Below are 14,610 nucleotides of genomic sequence, written 5' to 3' on the forward strand. Positions count from 1 at the left end.
CCAAGCTCACTAATGTGTTCCACTTCTTATCATTGCTATCATAGTACTTTTGACAACCACACTCATCACAACTGGAAGTGGTACCGGTATAATTACCAACATTACAATTTTCAATTTGAAAGTATTATTTATATATTCTAGAGGTGGAAATGTCAATTTATGTATATAAACCAATCACATTATCAATATTACCGATGTGTTAATGTGTTATAGTTTTCTCTAATAAAAAAGGCCCCATTTTAAAGGATAGGGTATGATGATTCAAGATATTCTAAGAACTTGAACTAGAAATAATAAATGTGACAGCTTCAGCCTTTCATATAGATACAAGATAGTGAAAATTGAAAACCTAAATGTCCTTTTAGTTGGAAACATACTCTCAATGGAGAGAAACATGCCCGCACATATAATTAGTTAGAAGGAAACTGAATGAAAACAACAATGGAATTACATGAATGTGAGATGAAATGATTTGGAAAGACTGATGATGGTGACCTTGAGAAGTCCTTAAAACAAGAATCTTGAATGATGGTTCCTCATATCGATATCACACTCCAGAAGATTTTCTTGTGCACAACTTCCCATAGGAGAAAGGAAAGAAAAAAGAAAAAAAAAGCCAACCCAAATTTAAATTTTGGTGATTAACATCTATGATCTACCTCCCCGTGCTTCTCTGAAAGGCCTTTTTTTAATGGAAGATTCGTCAAAATAATTAATGCGGCTTTTCTATTATAAACAAGGCCTAAATGTTCGGCCTGGATACTAGGATCCTTCTAGAAGCATGCATAAGTCCGCCGCAAGCGGATGAACGAACAAATTCAGATAAGTTGCGGAGAGCACCCGTAAGCGGAAGAACAAATAAGGCTAAGAAGAATTCTTCTAGAAGCTTGAGTAAGACGTCCGCAAGAAGGAGAAGCCAGCTGGATAGGGACGTTTACCTTTTCAATATAGAGCGCATGACTGTTTAACCAATTAGAAGGAGCCAGATGGATTATTCCCCAACGGCCCAACACATGGCCAGCTGCTACTCCCTATCAACACCTGCCATGTGTCCCTCCAGGTGAATGGAATCATCTTTTGGACAGTGACAACTTAACCAATCATTTTCTCTCACCTTTAGCTATAAATACCCTTACAATTATCATGAGGTATTCATGCACAACATCCATAATATATCCATCATTTTCCATTTGGTACTTTCTCTAGAAATAATTACTGACTCTCACGCTGGAAGGTGGTTACGAGAAGACCCATCTTGTCATTCTCGTAACGAGCTCACAATGGTTTATTTTGCAGGATCTCAATCCATCCACAATTCATTTGACCTGACCACATTGTTAAATCCCACCCGGTTGAAGCGAAGATCCAACCCTAACAAGGTTTGAATATGTGCTTCTTCATTGACCTTGAGAACAATGGCGGATCTACCTAGTAAAGGGGTGGTTTCACGGAACCACCCGAGTTTCATAATTATAGTGTATGATACATAGAAAATATTAGAGGTAACCGCCTTATAAATTAATAAGGAACCGCTCTATTAACAATATGGGTGATGGTGTAGTTGGTAAGTTGTTAGTTTGGTAAATAGAAGGTCATTGGTTCGACTCTGCAAACCAACAGTTTTTTTGAACTTTTTTTTTAAATTTAGCTTTATATCAATTATACACTATCATTGTTCTTAGTGTTGTTAATTGTTAAGTTATTTGTTAATTTGTTAGTTTTAGCTTGTTAGTTTAGGTTGTTAGTTTTAATTTGTTAGTTTTTAATTTGTTAGTTTGTAATTGTTGATAAAGGAACTGATATACATAAAAAAAACAATATAGAATTCTCTTATATACTTCGGCTAGACTTACTAAAGCATTGTTGAATGGCTCGTTAGCTTTTCGTGGTTGTTGTAAAGACTATTTGTATTTATAATATGTGTTTTTTAATTTCTAATGAAGGTGTCTTTTTTATTATTTTATTGTGTTTTTATTACGTAATGAACTTTTCCCAAATTATCGAACCAACCCAAACCTCGAACTGACCCGGAAATTTTTATACCCGACTATATGAAATTGAATCATCTAAAAGTAGCGCACCACCTGAAAAAAATTTCTGGATCCGCCGCTGTTTGAGAACACCCAATTATTCTATGGCAACAATTTTATTGGCATGTTTAAGTCATTTTATTTACTGTGATATATAAAATATAAAGGTACATTTAAAAGGAGAGATAATAAGGGCCAAAACATCCTTTATGTGTGGGGAAACAATATCATTTGCTTTGTTTATTTTATAAAAACTTTACAGCTAATAATATAATACTAGATTTAAAAAAATACTTAAGTTGAAAACCACTATAAGAAAATATCTAGTCATCTTTGGAATGGGTTGTACTAAGATTAATTGGATTTGTATGTAGAAAAGTTGGAAGTAATAAATAAAAAGAATGCACGCCGGCCACGCCTAGAAAGCAAAGCGTTGATGGGTTTGGGGAAATCAATGAGGATTTTGCTTCCCTCCTTCTCAGTCAAGTTTTATTATCATCACTACCACCACTCCACCTTCACTTCACTTCACTTCACTTGGTTATATAAACATTGCAATACCTTCATACCTATCATCCAAACATATATCCCTCTATACCTCCTCTCAAATATACACTACAAAATGGGTCATGTTTCTCTTTCTAGTGACAATTGGAATGTGAATGGTAATGGGAATGGAAATGGGAATGCATGTTTCCAGAGGAAAAGCTGTTGGTATGAGGAAGAGATTGAAGAGAACTTAAGATGGTGTTTTGCTCTCAATAGGTTGGTTCTTCAAAATATTTTAGGGTCATGTTATAGCTACACCACCCGAATTCGATTTCACACCATTAAACAACTGTATACAAAACGCTTAAACAACCATTTTGATAAAAAAAAAAGTTAAGCATAGAAAATTATTCGTCAAAATGGCCGTCTGAGCAATATCTAGACGGCCTTTACGACCAACGCCAATCAAACTTTAAATATTTTTGTCACAACGGCCGTCCTACCTCTATCCGCACAGCCATTTTGGCAATAGACGGTTAACTTTGAAGTTTTTTTTCCCAAAAACAGTTGTCCCACCTCTATCTGGACGGCTTGTCCACAAAGGTGTGGGACTAGATGTTAGACGGTGTGTGTACAGTTGACTCACATTTTAAATATTTCCTATATTAATATAAGGAATGAAAACTATACTTCAATACTGCCTTTTCACTAAAAGGTATTGTGTAGGAAAAGTTAACATCCTTTTGCACGTCCAGTAATATCTTTTTAATTTTTTGTGCAGTATACTTCACACAGGATCTACTCAGTTCCAGGACATACAACTTTTGGACACCAAACCTTTTGGGAAGGTAATCCAACTAATAAAACTAGTTCATTGAAAAGCAAATTGACCAATCATTAAATTAAACATGCTTAATTAGTAACTAGTGACTTTATCACAGGCTCTAGTGATAGATGGAAAGTTGCAGAGTGCAGAGACAGATGAATTCATCTACCATGAATCTCTTGTTCATCCACCACTTCTACATCACTCAAAGTACTACTATTTTCTTTTGCATGCTCTTCGAATATAAATCGCGCCGTTTACTCTTCGTGTTTAGTTATAACAGAAGTTACTTGACTAATGATAATTTAACTTGAACGAATATTTTGTTCAGTCCGAAGACCGTTTTTATTATGGGGGGAGGTGAGGGTTCTACTGCAAGGGAACTACTTAGGCACAAAACTGTGGAAAAAGTTGTCATGTGTGACATTGATGAGGTGACTTCCTACATTATTAAAATTTTGCATAACCTTTCGTAGTCTAAAGCAAGTTCTTATATCTAATGAGCAGGAAGTGGTGGAGTTTTGCAAGTCATATTTGGCGGTTAACAGTAAAGCGTTCTGTGATCCAAGGCTTGAGGTCATAATCAATGATGCAAGGTACAAAACATTTTTTTTTTCAAGTTTATATGATTAATATATGGTTCGTGATTTTTCAAGTTTTTGCGTTGTAGGGCGGAACTTGAGAAAAGAGAAGATCAATATGATGTGATAGTAGGGGACTTGGCTGATCCCATTGAAGGAGGCCCATGTTACCAACTCTATACCAAGAACTTCTATGAACTCACTGTTAAACCAAAACTCGCGCATGGTGGTATTGTTGTTACACAGGTATATAATCACATAACACAAATTTATAGGTACCTAAAATAAGGTTGATCTTGCTTACACTTATTTCTAACTTTCTATCAAAACCTTTAGAAAGCCAACTCCGAACACAACGTGCAATATTCTCCATCCTATTGGTTAACAGGGTATTGATTGGTCCCTTGAGTTTTCAGTTGTCGTTTAAAAAAAGAGGGGTGGGGGGGTGGGGGGGGGGTTACTTTGGCTCAAAGCATATAAATTTAAGCGGGCCCAAATGAAAATATTCTGCTTAGCAAAATAATTTTAGTTAAGCCTGTATGACCCATTATCAAAAGATATATCCTTCAATGGGCCAAAATGATCCGAAGGGCCAAGGGTATTTAAATACACATTTTCCTGTTTTCAAGCACCAACTCACAAACCCCTAAACATTATTTTGAATGTAAACCATTTGCATAATGAGATTTTAATCCTCACTACTTGAGAGAGCCATCATTTCACTCCATTGGTACCATTGATCAAGTAGACAAGTAGTAAGCATTTTTATAACATAAATACTAATTTATTGTTCTAATGACTCAAGACTTGTAATCGAATTTTACGCTTCATTTATTTATATTATTGGGAAATAAATTTGCAAAAACGTGTTGGTGGATTGACATGGCCAACTAGTCTTACCAACCCACCCATTTTAACACATTTAAAATTGCAACTCTACACAAAGTTACTATAAATATGAGGGTAACAAAGTTTGATTGTGTAGGCTGGACCAGCTGGTGTTTTTAGCCACACAGAAGTGTTTTCTTGTATTTTCAACACTCTAAAGCAGGTTTTTAAATGTAAGTTTCAAGATTAACTTGCTTTGAATTTTAAATACCAAACATTCGAGTATGTCAATTATAAACGTTGTCAAAAAATGTTAAACAGATGTTGTGCCTTACTCTGCTCACATTCCTTCCTATGCTGACATATGGGGATGGGTCATGGTAATCTTAATTATTACAAGTTTTTAAGTTTTAACAAAGAATTGATCAGTTTTAATAAATCGTACCATCAAGGTCGATCCTTTATGCGTTTAACTTGATCTCAGGCATCAGATTACCCGATCACACTGAGCCCAGATGAATTGGACTTGAGAATGAAACAAAGGGTCAATGGCGAGAATAGATACCTTGATGGCAAAACATTTGTTGCCGCTTCTACTTTGAGCAAAGCAGTTCGAAAATCGTAAGAGCTAGCTTAAGTATTTTGTTAAGTTTGTGATCTGTTTCTATTTGATATGATGGATCATGGTTCAATGTATGTATGCAGATTGGATGATGAAACACACGTGTACACCGAGGGTTCAGCAAGGTTCATCTATGGGCATGGCCATGGTTCAGCTCAGAACCGTAACCATAATTGACATGGAAGCATATCAATGGACGAATATATTGTTGAACTATATTAATGGACGAATATATACCCCAAGGAATACAAGCTCAAGAAAATTACCTTGTTGATGTTGTCTTTGTTATTTTCAGCTTTTATGTCTTTGTACTTTGTGTCTTTTGCTTATTATGTACTCACCAAAGGTAACCCCTAGTTGTTATTGAATATATGCGATAACAAATTCACAGCCCAAAATGTTTCGATTCACGACTTTTAGGTATAATATGAGCTCGTTTATTCATGTGTCACATAAAACAATATACATGACTATATGGAGATATTTAACCCGGGTGCTAAAGAAAAAACCCCTCACCCTCCCACAAAAAAAAAATAGTAGATTATACGCTAAAATTATAACTTTTCTTTCCTGTTAGTTCCTTCCCAACCTTTTTTTTTATCAGCGTTTGAAATTACTTTTAATACCCGAATACACAAATTCAAAGACGCTGAAAATTCTACCAATACTCGAGTGAGCTTTTCTAATCTAATTGAGACCATTTAGATCAAAGGAGAAGTGAAGTTACACTACATGTCTACATCATTTGTTAATATATTTTCTCTCCTCTTTTATCTGTTCTTTTTTTTAAAAAACAATTGACTTTGTTTCACACTTCTGTCTTATCAAATGAAAACTTTGTAATTCGAAATCCAAAACATTGCAACACTTTTCTCAATCATTGTCATGCTGTTTTTGCAGTTCTAGCGTCTTGTTCATTATAGATTGTATGTAATTTCACATTCTAAAGAACATGGATAGTTTTCTAAAAATTCAATCTATTCACATATAATTAAAGTATTGGATTCATAATTGATCAAAGATTTGTACAATCTTTGATCTAATCACAGTGAATTCATTATTGTTTCTACCGAACTTGTGTTTTATAGAGGATGAGGCATGACATTGATTGAGAAAAGTGTTGCAATGTTTTGTGAAATGGTACAACATATAACGGTATAACTCCTTAGTTGTATCAAGGAGAACCTCAATAGAAACTTATTACCACTTAGTAGTAACCAGATGCTACTACTACTCATAGTTACTACAACTTGCCGTTGGTACTAATTAGCTAATATTGTTCGATAGTAACTTGCTAGCTTAGTAGTAACTAATTACACTACTTAGTCGTAAATTACTATGACAAGTTATTTCACACTGATTTATAACCTCTGGCGCCACTTATCTAGGTTATCACTAATGTATAATAAGTAGCAACATAGTATTAATAATCAGTCACTACTAAAGTCATGTTCATATTTTTTACCTTGTTAATTCTAAGCAACTTCCAGTAATGCTTTAATAAGCCAAAATAACTATTTTCCTTGATTGAAGAGCATGATACAAGACACGTAAATTCGATTATACTAAAATGATAATGATTACAATAAAGTTACAACTTACAAGTAATATTTAAAAGCTAGCTTAATAAGCTATTAACAATGACAAACTTTATTTCTATCACATTTATTGTCTTGAAACCAACTCCCATCACCCAATACAATACAAACAAAGATTTACATGAAAGAACAAAGAAAACACAAACCAACTTAGATGTCTTCATATAGATATGCTATTGGGAATTCCCTTGACATTAAGTCCACCCTTTCGAGTATCATCAGAAGTGTTCGGATAAAGCAAGGTGTACGGAACCTTAACCGGTCCATTTCTATTCTTGAAGCATTCATCAGTGTTCCTTTGAACGATCCTCCCTTCTATACCCTCCAATGTTTTCCCAAATCTCTTGAATGCTTCTAAAGCACTAGCATCCGCCGTCCAATACGGCGACTCGCTTTGGCCAAGATAAATCTCATCCGTCGAATGCCTAGACAACATCTCAATTAATGATACTCCCAACAATGTTTGGAGTTGGCTCGTGATGGTTTCTAAGAACACCTTATCGGGGTTGGACTCTAGCTCAGCATACTCGGGTGAATCTGGCTTTGGCATGAACCTACGACTAACGGTTGGGCGGTTAGGGAGGTAACCCGCATAAGGGTATTGCCCAAAATTGACTGCGGCATGGAGAGCCGAAGCCACCCATATGATGATGGTGCATGTGTCGATAAGATCTGCCCGTGTCTTCATCTGAGGCCACCATGGCTGGTATTTCTTGTCACCATGGCCCTCGGTTCTCAACTCGGCCCACCATGACTGGAGTTCAGAATCATTTTCAACCATTTCGTCTGACTCATAATATATTGAACAATAGTCTTGAACCCATGTTTGGATTGCTGACCAGATCTCGAGCCCATCAACCGCGTACGGGTAATCTTCTATCAGAAGTTTAAGTCCATGGGGTTGGCTCGGATCCTTGACCGCTACGCCTCTATATATAATTCACAATTTTCATTAATTAACAAATGTTACAAAATGATACTATTATTCGCTAAGGACATATTGCTATGGTTTAGCTACGGATATTACGTAGCAAAAATGAAAAAAAAAAAAAAAAACTATAGCAAAACTGATAAACAAATGTATAATAAATAATTTAGTAAAATCGGTAGCAAAATTCGTAGCAAACTCCAGGCAATAAATATTTAGAAAAACAGTTAGTAATAAGTTAAAAAGATCCATAGAAAAAAATAAGTGCAATGTTATATATAAAAAAATTGTGTTACTAGTTACCTTTTAAGTAGATCAGCTGGTAGCGCCTGTTCGGGGAAAACCCAATTCTTATAAAGAACAGCGGACATTTCCATGGCGTATTTAGCTGGAAACACGGTCCTTTCAAGCACACCGCCGGCATTGATGAGTATTTGTCTAGCCAATGCGTTGATATTCATTGTATCACGAAAATGCGGTTGCAACAACTTGAAAATCGGGTGAACCGCACTTAACTGTCGATTCGTAGCGATTATGAATGGTTCTATTACTGCATGAGTGTTCAACCTACATCACCAAAATCAATTAAAAAAATTACAAAACTGGTTGTGCTAAACGTACCCATCCTTCTCTCATTTTACTTGTTCTTTCGCTACTTTAACTTGCCACATCAGTAATATTAGCTTCTAACATCGAAAGTCAATAACAAAACCTCTGAAATTGATGTTGTAATAGGGTGTACGATCGATAAAAGATTAAAGTGGGCGACGTTTAGCCAACCCCTGTAAATACTAGTAAAATATGTTATGTAGAATTTTCAAGTACCAGTGGCTAATAAGCTGATGATATCCCGAATCATTGACCGCTACATAAGCCTTTGCCAACTGCCATATGGTTCCTTCAACACCATCCACAGAAGGAGTATAGACCTCACTCTTAGTTTCAGGTAAGCTTAACTCAATCGCGAGTGGTTTCAACGTGCCATCATTTTGAAGCAAGAGGACTGTTCGCGTAGCGTATATCTTTGACGCGGTTTCATTGATTTTTGTTAGATATGGCATCAGTGCATCATGATGATCCAAGATGAACAACTTGTTATCTTCCAAAGCCTGTTTAAAATAAACACACATAACTCATTATATTTTATGAATTTGGGTTGTGTTAGTTACATAATTGTAACCTATATCGTTTGATTCCATTCGTACTTGTTCTACGGTTGATCCGTTCATGTTTGGTTCAAGATGTTCCTTGGTGATTGAGCTAGTTTGGTTTCCATATTCACTTGGATCTAGCTTGCTAGCTGGTGGAAACTCCTGATGGAGAAGAAACAGAAGTTTATATGAGTTTCTTGACGATAATTTAAGAGCTCGAAGCATTTTAATCGATTGAACTTACTTCAAGTCGACGAATGACCACAGGGTTTACTCCGGCGACCATTTCTCTTCCAAACTCTTCATCACTTCGCCATGCAGACTTGTCCTCTACAACACAAGTCATATATTGTATTGGTAAATACTCCATATTTGTATGTGTATTTGAATAACTAGAAAACATGTCTCTTTATACATAAATTTTCTATTACCAACTAATAACAACAATGATAGTTTTAATAGAGAATAAACTCGATTAATAATAACTATATACCTTTGATAACATCAGGCATAGGGAATGTAAAAGGCTTCTCACCATCGTTGCTCAAGAGTTCTTTAACAAGTTCCAAATTCGTGTGTTTTCTTAACTTTTTCACTGTGTGTTTCGGTAGATTAAACTTACCTTCGAAAAGCTTCAATACATCTTCAAATGAATCAAACTCATTAGGAGTTTTATCAAATACGGCCTTAAGTTCTGGGCGAACCACTTGGCCTATGGACTTGGCTGCGTAGCCTAAGAAATCCGAGAACTTGATATGACTGAACCGTTCATCTCTAGGCACATAGATGTTCAAACTTAAAAGAAACAATCGTTTCTCACTATTTGGATCCTTTTTAGTTGGCTTTCGACCCGTTCTTACTCTACGTGGATATGGATACTCCTGAGATCCACCAAGGACGGGTCGGGCATAATCAGCTCCCTTATCGGGTAAACCCAAATCGTTATAGTATGCATAGTCGTAAACCCTGTCCCATTCCATGAGCATTCCTGAGCCGTTACCTCTAAGGTTGATGAGTTCTTGGTCTCTATAGTAACGCAATGGTTTTGGTGTGGAAGAAGGTAAATATGCCTGCCATAATATCCAAATCAAACAATCCTTAACTATTGTATTCAAATATTCACTATTAAGTTCACATGAAGTAAATGCCCCTAATATGATAAAATAAATATTATTTTGGAAATGGACAATGACACAAAATGAAACTGTTACATTTTCTTAACTACAAATATATTATTACATTTTTCAAATACTCTAGGAACTTAAGGGAAATTTCTAAAGTGGAAATTTGACCAATCAATTTATGAAACTAAACATTTGGCATTTACAATAGACCAAACTTGTGTTTACATCTTGACGTAACATGTCCTCCAAGGACACGTGACGTGCATAAATGTCTCGTTCTGCCCCGTTAGTTATGGATGCTAACATATGAGAATAGGATAATACCTATATTTTTATGATTCTAAAGTAGAGAAAATAACACATAAAACTAGGAGTTCGTTTATAGAAAAGAAAAGTCTTGTTTGCATGCTATTTTTTTTTCTTGTCAAATGAAAATCAGGGAAGTTCAACGTAACTTAAAATTTTTTGCAGCATTAGTTATGCCCCCAAACTTTAGTTTCTTTTTTTATACAGTTAAGCTTAAGTCACCTAATCATTGTAATTTCCACTTAGGCAGTGTGGTAAAATGGTTAGTAATCCTTATGAAGGATAACATTTATTCGTTCAAAAAAGAAAAATTGACCATTAGTGGTTGATACATATCTTGAATTCAAAACATGTCAAGATATGTAATTGATAGAAATCGGAAATCTGAATTGCTGAAATTAAGACAAGTAGTTGATTTGAGATATCTTAATAAAATATATTTTCCATCAACAATAGTTTGGGAAAAAACTCAACATAAACATCAACAAGACACAATTGAATGAGAACGTAATTTTAATATTATTCCTAGTGGTTACTAGATTAGAACTGCCTAAAAAATATTAATTACTTTCCACTATAAATTACTTTCTGCCAGCACCAACCAAGTCTACCCCAACCCATTTTGATGTAGTCGTGTCAGTAATCCAAATCATTTTAGTTACTTTAGCATTAAATTATAATCCTCAAACGGAGTGATTAAAAAAAATATTAATTCACTCAAACAAATACGTAAATACAAATATACAACTCCTTAAAAGATCAAAAAGCTATTGGTTAGAGGTGCATGTGACAGGTCATGCTAAGTTGGAGACAACATTCTTTTTTACTTTTAAATAAAATATTAGTCTGAGATTTACTCATATTAGATATTGATTATGGTCAGCTTTAATAATTAGATAATGTATGATTTAATTGAATATTTAATAGTATATATTTAAATAATACATGAGAACATGTAGAAAACCAAAAAGGATTTAAAAAATAGTAATGCAAGATAACGTAAATTAATTTCCACACGTGATCCGTGCCATGCATGGTAGTAGTTACCAAACATATTGCTCATTAAGATAAGTCAACTACCCAATTTTTTTTTATTTTTGAGTTATTATAATCTTTAAAATTCATATACGAACGGTTAATGATAATATATGTGGGAACTTAATGTTGTACACATGATTTGCTCATTACGATCGACACTAAAGATGTAAACAAGTAGAGTCAAGCTTAAAATTGCCACAACCCGTGCCAAGTGTGTTTTACATATTCAAGCTATAGCTTAGCATTTTTTCAAATTTTAAAGCTCGGGGTTAGCTGATAAATGTGTTTCAAGTGCTATCTCAAGTTTGGGCTCGGCGATTTATTATTTATTAATTGTGTAATTATTTTATAACATATATCTATAATTTGTTGTAAACTGTACTTGCGTATATAATCTAATATTTATTGTTTATTTCTTTTCATAATAGTTTTAAGCATAAGAAAAAAATGCAAAGAGCTGTTGCATAGATGGTCATTTTATGTTGTGATATGAAATACGTAGCAAATCCATTTTTTCATCTCTTAGAAATCTTATGGTATAGTTGCGTGTTTGCGCTCTATATATGAAACCGCTTTTAAGTATAGGTAAACACAGGTACACCGCTTTTAAGCTGTTGCTGAGCCTCTACGCCTCGAGAATGAGGAACTTAAAGCCAAACTAGAGGCGCTCCAACAGGCTCATGATGCCTTGGCGATGGAAGACGCCAAGAAGCTCCAAGAGATCTTGGACCAGAGGGGCGTGCTTGACCACACTGAGCGGAAGCTAAAGGGCGTTGAAGAGGCTGCTGCAAAGGAAGTGTTGCTTGCCAACCTCAATAAAAGTGAAGCCGAACGCGCCCGTAACCAAGCTCAAGCCGCCCTCCAAGAGGCTCTGGTTGCCAAGGAATGGCTTCTTCGAGAAGCATTGTCTCAGGTAAGCTTAACTTCATAATGTCTTTACGCTTTTCTTTGTAAATAGAAAAGGTTTTGTTACTTGTATTTTTTCTTGTAGGTTGTGCATCGAGTCTTTACGGAAACATCATACGACGATGCCATGAGCGCAGCCCTCAACGCTTCTCATGAGGATGGGGAAAAGGCCGACTTCCTGCTTGGTCTAGGGTTTGTTGAGAAAGGCATCCCGCCTTCCAACTTCCCTTTGTATGATGTGGATACTGAAGCTGTTTATGACTAAGTAGTGAACCAGTATGCCGCCTTCCCGCATCCGGTGGTGGAGAAGGTGAACGAAGTCGCTGCTGCTGATGATGGGCTAGCTATCCTTAAAGCTTTCCTTGAACCGCCACGCTCTACTGATTGTGCGGGTCAAAGTGGAAGTGGTCCTGAAGCTTGATCCTGAAGATCCCTTTCCACCATTAGAGTAGATTTTTATTTTTGTATAGCTTCTTTTGTATGCGGGTATGTACCCAGCAATCTTTGTAATATTTGAATTTCGATGGAATAAAGATTATTTGCCTTGTTTATTTCACGCATATTCTGATTTAACTTAGCAATTTCTTTAGTACTTAGATAATTTAACTTTTCAACGTGGTAGATAATAAGTTAAAGTTTTGCGTCCTCTTTCATGATTGTGCGGATAAGACCGTCACTTGCACTTAGTAGGATGGCTTAACTTTACCTATATCTCACCTGCGTGGAAGTTTTTCTCATCTTTTCCTTTGAAATTTTCTAAGTGTTTAGAATAAGTTAACCTTTGAACGTGGTAGATAATAGGTTGAAGTTTTGCTTCCTCGTTCGTGATTGTGCGGGTAAGACCGTCACTTGCACTTAGTAAGATGGCTAAACTTTGCCTACATCTGACCTGCGTGGAGGTTTTCCTCATTCTGTTAGAAATTTTCTAAGCATTTTGAATAAGTTAACCGTTCGACGCGCGGTTGTCAATAGGTTAGTTCAGTTTCCTCTATCATGATTTGTGCGGCTAGGACCGTCATTTCATTTAGTGGGATGACCAAAGTTTACCTATGACTGACCTGTGTGAAGGTTTTCCTTTTGAAATTTTTACCGTTTTGTGTTTATGCGGGTTTTGCCGCCTTCCACACGTAACGACTTACTTCTTCCCATATTTATGCGTTGAATACCGGCACATCAGTGTGGGTTCATAAGTATAAAGGTAAGGCTATCAACACATTGTGAAAGGAGAATCATTTCCATTAGAAGTGGCTCTAGGCCTTTTCTTTACAAGTTTGGAATTGATCTACATATAACATTTGCGTAATTGAGCTCCATTCCATGTTCTTGGGATGGGAGTGCCATCGAGCCTTTCGAGCCGGTATGCGCCCTTTCCCAGAACTTCTTTGATAATGTATGGCCCTTCCCAGACCGGGGCCAGTTTTCCTGGGCGTTGTTGGTTCGAAGCCTCGTTGTTACGCAGTATGTAGTCTCCTATATTGAAGTTGCAGAGTTTTACCCGCGTGTTGTAGTACTTTTGCATTTGTCGCTTGTAGTTCTCTTCACGCACTGCGGCTAAGTCTCTGCGTTCCTCGGTTAGCATAAGGTCTAACCGTCTTTCTGCATCATTGTCTTCTGGCTGAATCAAGACCCTTGGTGAGGGTAAACCAATTTCGACCGGGACCATGGCTTCAGTGCCATAAGTGAGACTGAACGGGGTTTCTCCCGTACTGGCCTTTTTCAGCGTTCTGTTTGCCCAAAGGACGTGCGGAAGCTCGTCCACCCAGCCGGATCTGTGTTCCAAGAGTCTTTTCTTTATGCCTTCGACGATGCTCTTATTTGCTCTTTCTACCTCACCATTACCCTGCGGGTGCGCCACTGAGGTAAAAGTGTGGGTGATTTGAAGTTCTTCCAGCCACTTTTGTAGCTTCTTGTCAGCAAAGTTGGTGCCGTTATCGCTCACCAAATTCTGTGGAAGTCCAAAACGACAAATAATAAATTCCCAAATAAATTTTTTGATATGTTTCGCGGTTGTTTGGGCTAAGCGTTTTGCTTCTATCCACTTGGTGAAGTAGTCGATGGCTACCACTAGGAACTGAACATTTTCTGCTGCTGTAGGAAATGGGCCTGTCACATCGATGGCCCACTTCTAAAATGGCCATGAAGAGGTGACTGGAACAAGTTCATTCTTCGGGCGATGCGTGTTG

At 36.4% G+C, this 14,610-nt stretch overlaps 2 protein-coding genes across 2 annotated transcripts; one reads left to right on the top strand and one right to left on the bottom strand.

Moving 5' to 3' along the window:
- The first annotated feature begins 2,358 nt into the window (after positions 1-2,358).
- Positions 2,359-5,792, top strand: LOC143570678 (thermospermine synthase ACAULIS5-like). Its single transcript, XM_077056271.1, has 10 exons — positions 2,359-2,795; positions 3,301-3,367; positions 3,461-3,555; positions 3,677-3,779; positions 3,853-3,941; positions 4,016-4,172; positions 4,912-4,987; positions 5,076-5,134; positions 5,239-5,375; positions 5,460-5,792. The coding sequence occupies exons 1-10, from the start codon at positions 2,467-2,469 to the stop codon at positions 5,551-5,553; spliced, it is 1,206 nt and encodes a 401-aa protein (XP_076912386.1). The 5' UTR covers positions 2,359-2,466; the 3' UTR covers positions 5,554-5,792.
- Positions 5,793-6,974: 1,182 nt separating this feature from the next.
- On the bottom strand, positions 6,975-10,147 carry LOC143570680 (linoleate 9S-lipoxygenase 5-like). The gene is made up of 6 exons (XM_077056272.1): positions 9,547-10,147; positions 9,298-9,383; positions 9,108-9,215; positions 8,728-9,011; positions 8,206-8,469; positions 6,975-7,903 (listed from the first exon to the last, which is right to left on the bottom strand). Exons 1-6 carry the CDS (start codon positions 10,037-10,039, stop codon positions 7,135-7,137), a joined length of 2,004 nt encoding a protein of 667 aa, XP_076912387.1. The 5' UTR covers positions 10,040-10,147; the 3' UTR covers positions 6,975-7,134.
- Positions 10,148-14,610: the final 4,463 nt, after the last annotated feature.

The sequence above is a fragment of the Bidens hawaiensis genome, unplaced genomic scaffold (genome assembly GCF_021521415.1).
Source record: "Bidens hawaiensis isolate Kalapana, Puna unplaced genomic scaffold, B.hawaiensis_p1.1 tig00025015_1, whole genome shotgun sequence".
Classification (NCBI taxonomy): domain Eukaryota; kingdom Viridiplantae; phylum Streptophyta; class Magnoliopsida; order Asterales; family Asteraceae; genus Bidens; species Bidens hawaiensis.

Bases quoted from the DNA above. Each gene is read 5' to 3' on its own strand.
- LOC143570678 (XM_077056271.1), top strand. From the start codon at position 2,467: ATGGGTTTGGGGAAATCAATGAGGATTTTGCTTCCCTCCTTCTCAGTC. The intron at 2,796-3,300 runs GTTGGTTCTTCA...TTTTTTGTGCAG, and splicing joins TGGTGTTTTGCTCTCAATAG to TATACTTCACACAGGATCTA. The intron at 3,556-3,676 runs GTACTACTATTT...TATTTTGTTCAG, and splicing joins CCACTTCTACATCACTCAAA to TCCGAAGACCGTTTTTATTA.
- LOC143570680 (XM_077056272.1), bottom strand. From the start codon at position 10,039: ATGCTCATGGAATGGGACAGGGTTTACGACTATGCATACTATAACGAT. The intron at 9,384-9,546 runs GTATATAGTTAT...CTTGTGTTGTAG, and splicing joins TATGCCTGATGTTATCAAAG to AGGACAAGTCTGCATGGCGA. The intron at 9,216-9,297 runs GTAAGTTCAATC...CTTCTCCATCAG, and splicing joins TGGTCATTCGTCGACTTGAA to GAGTTTCCACCAGCTAGCAA.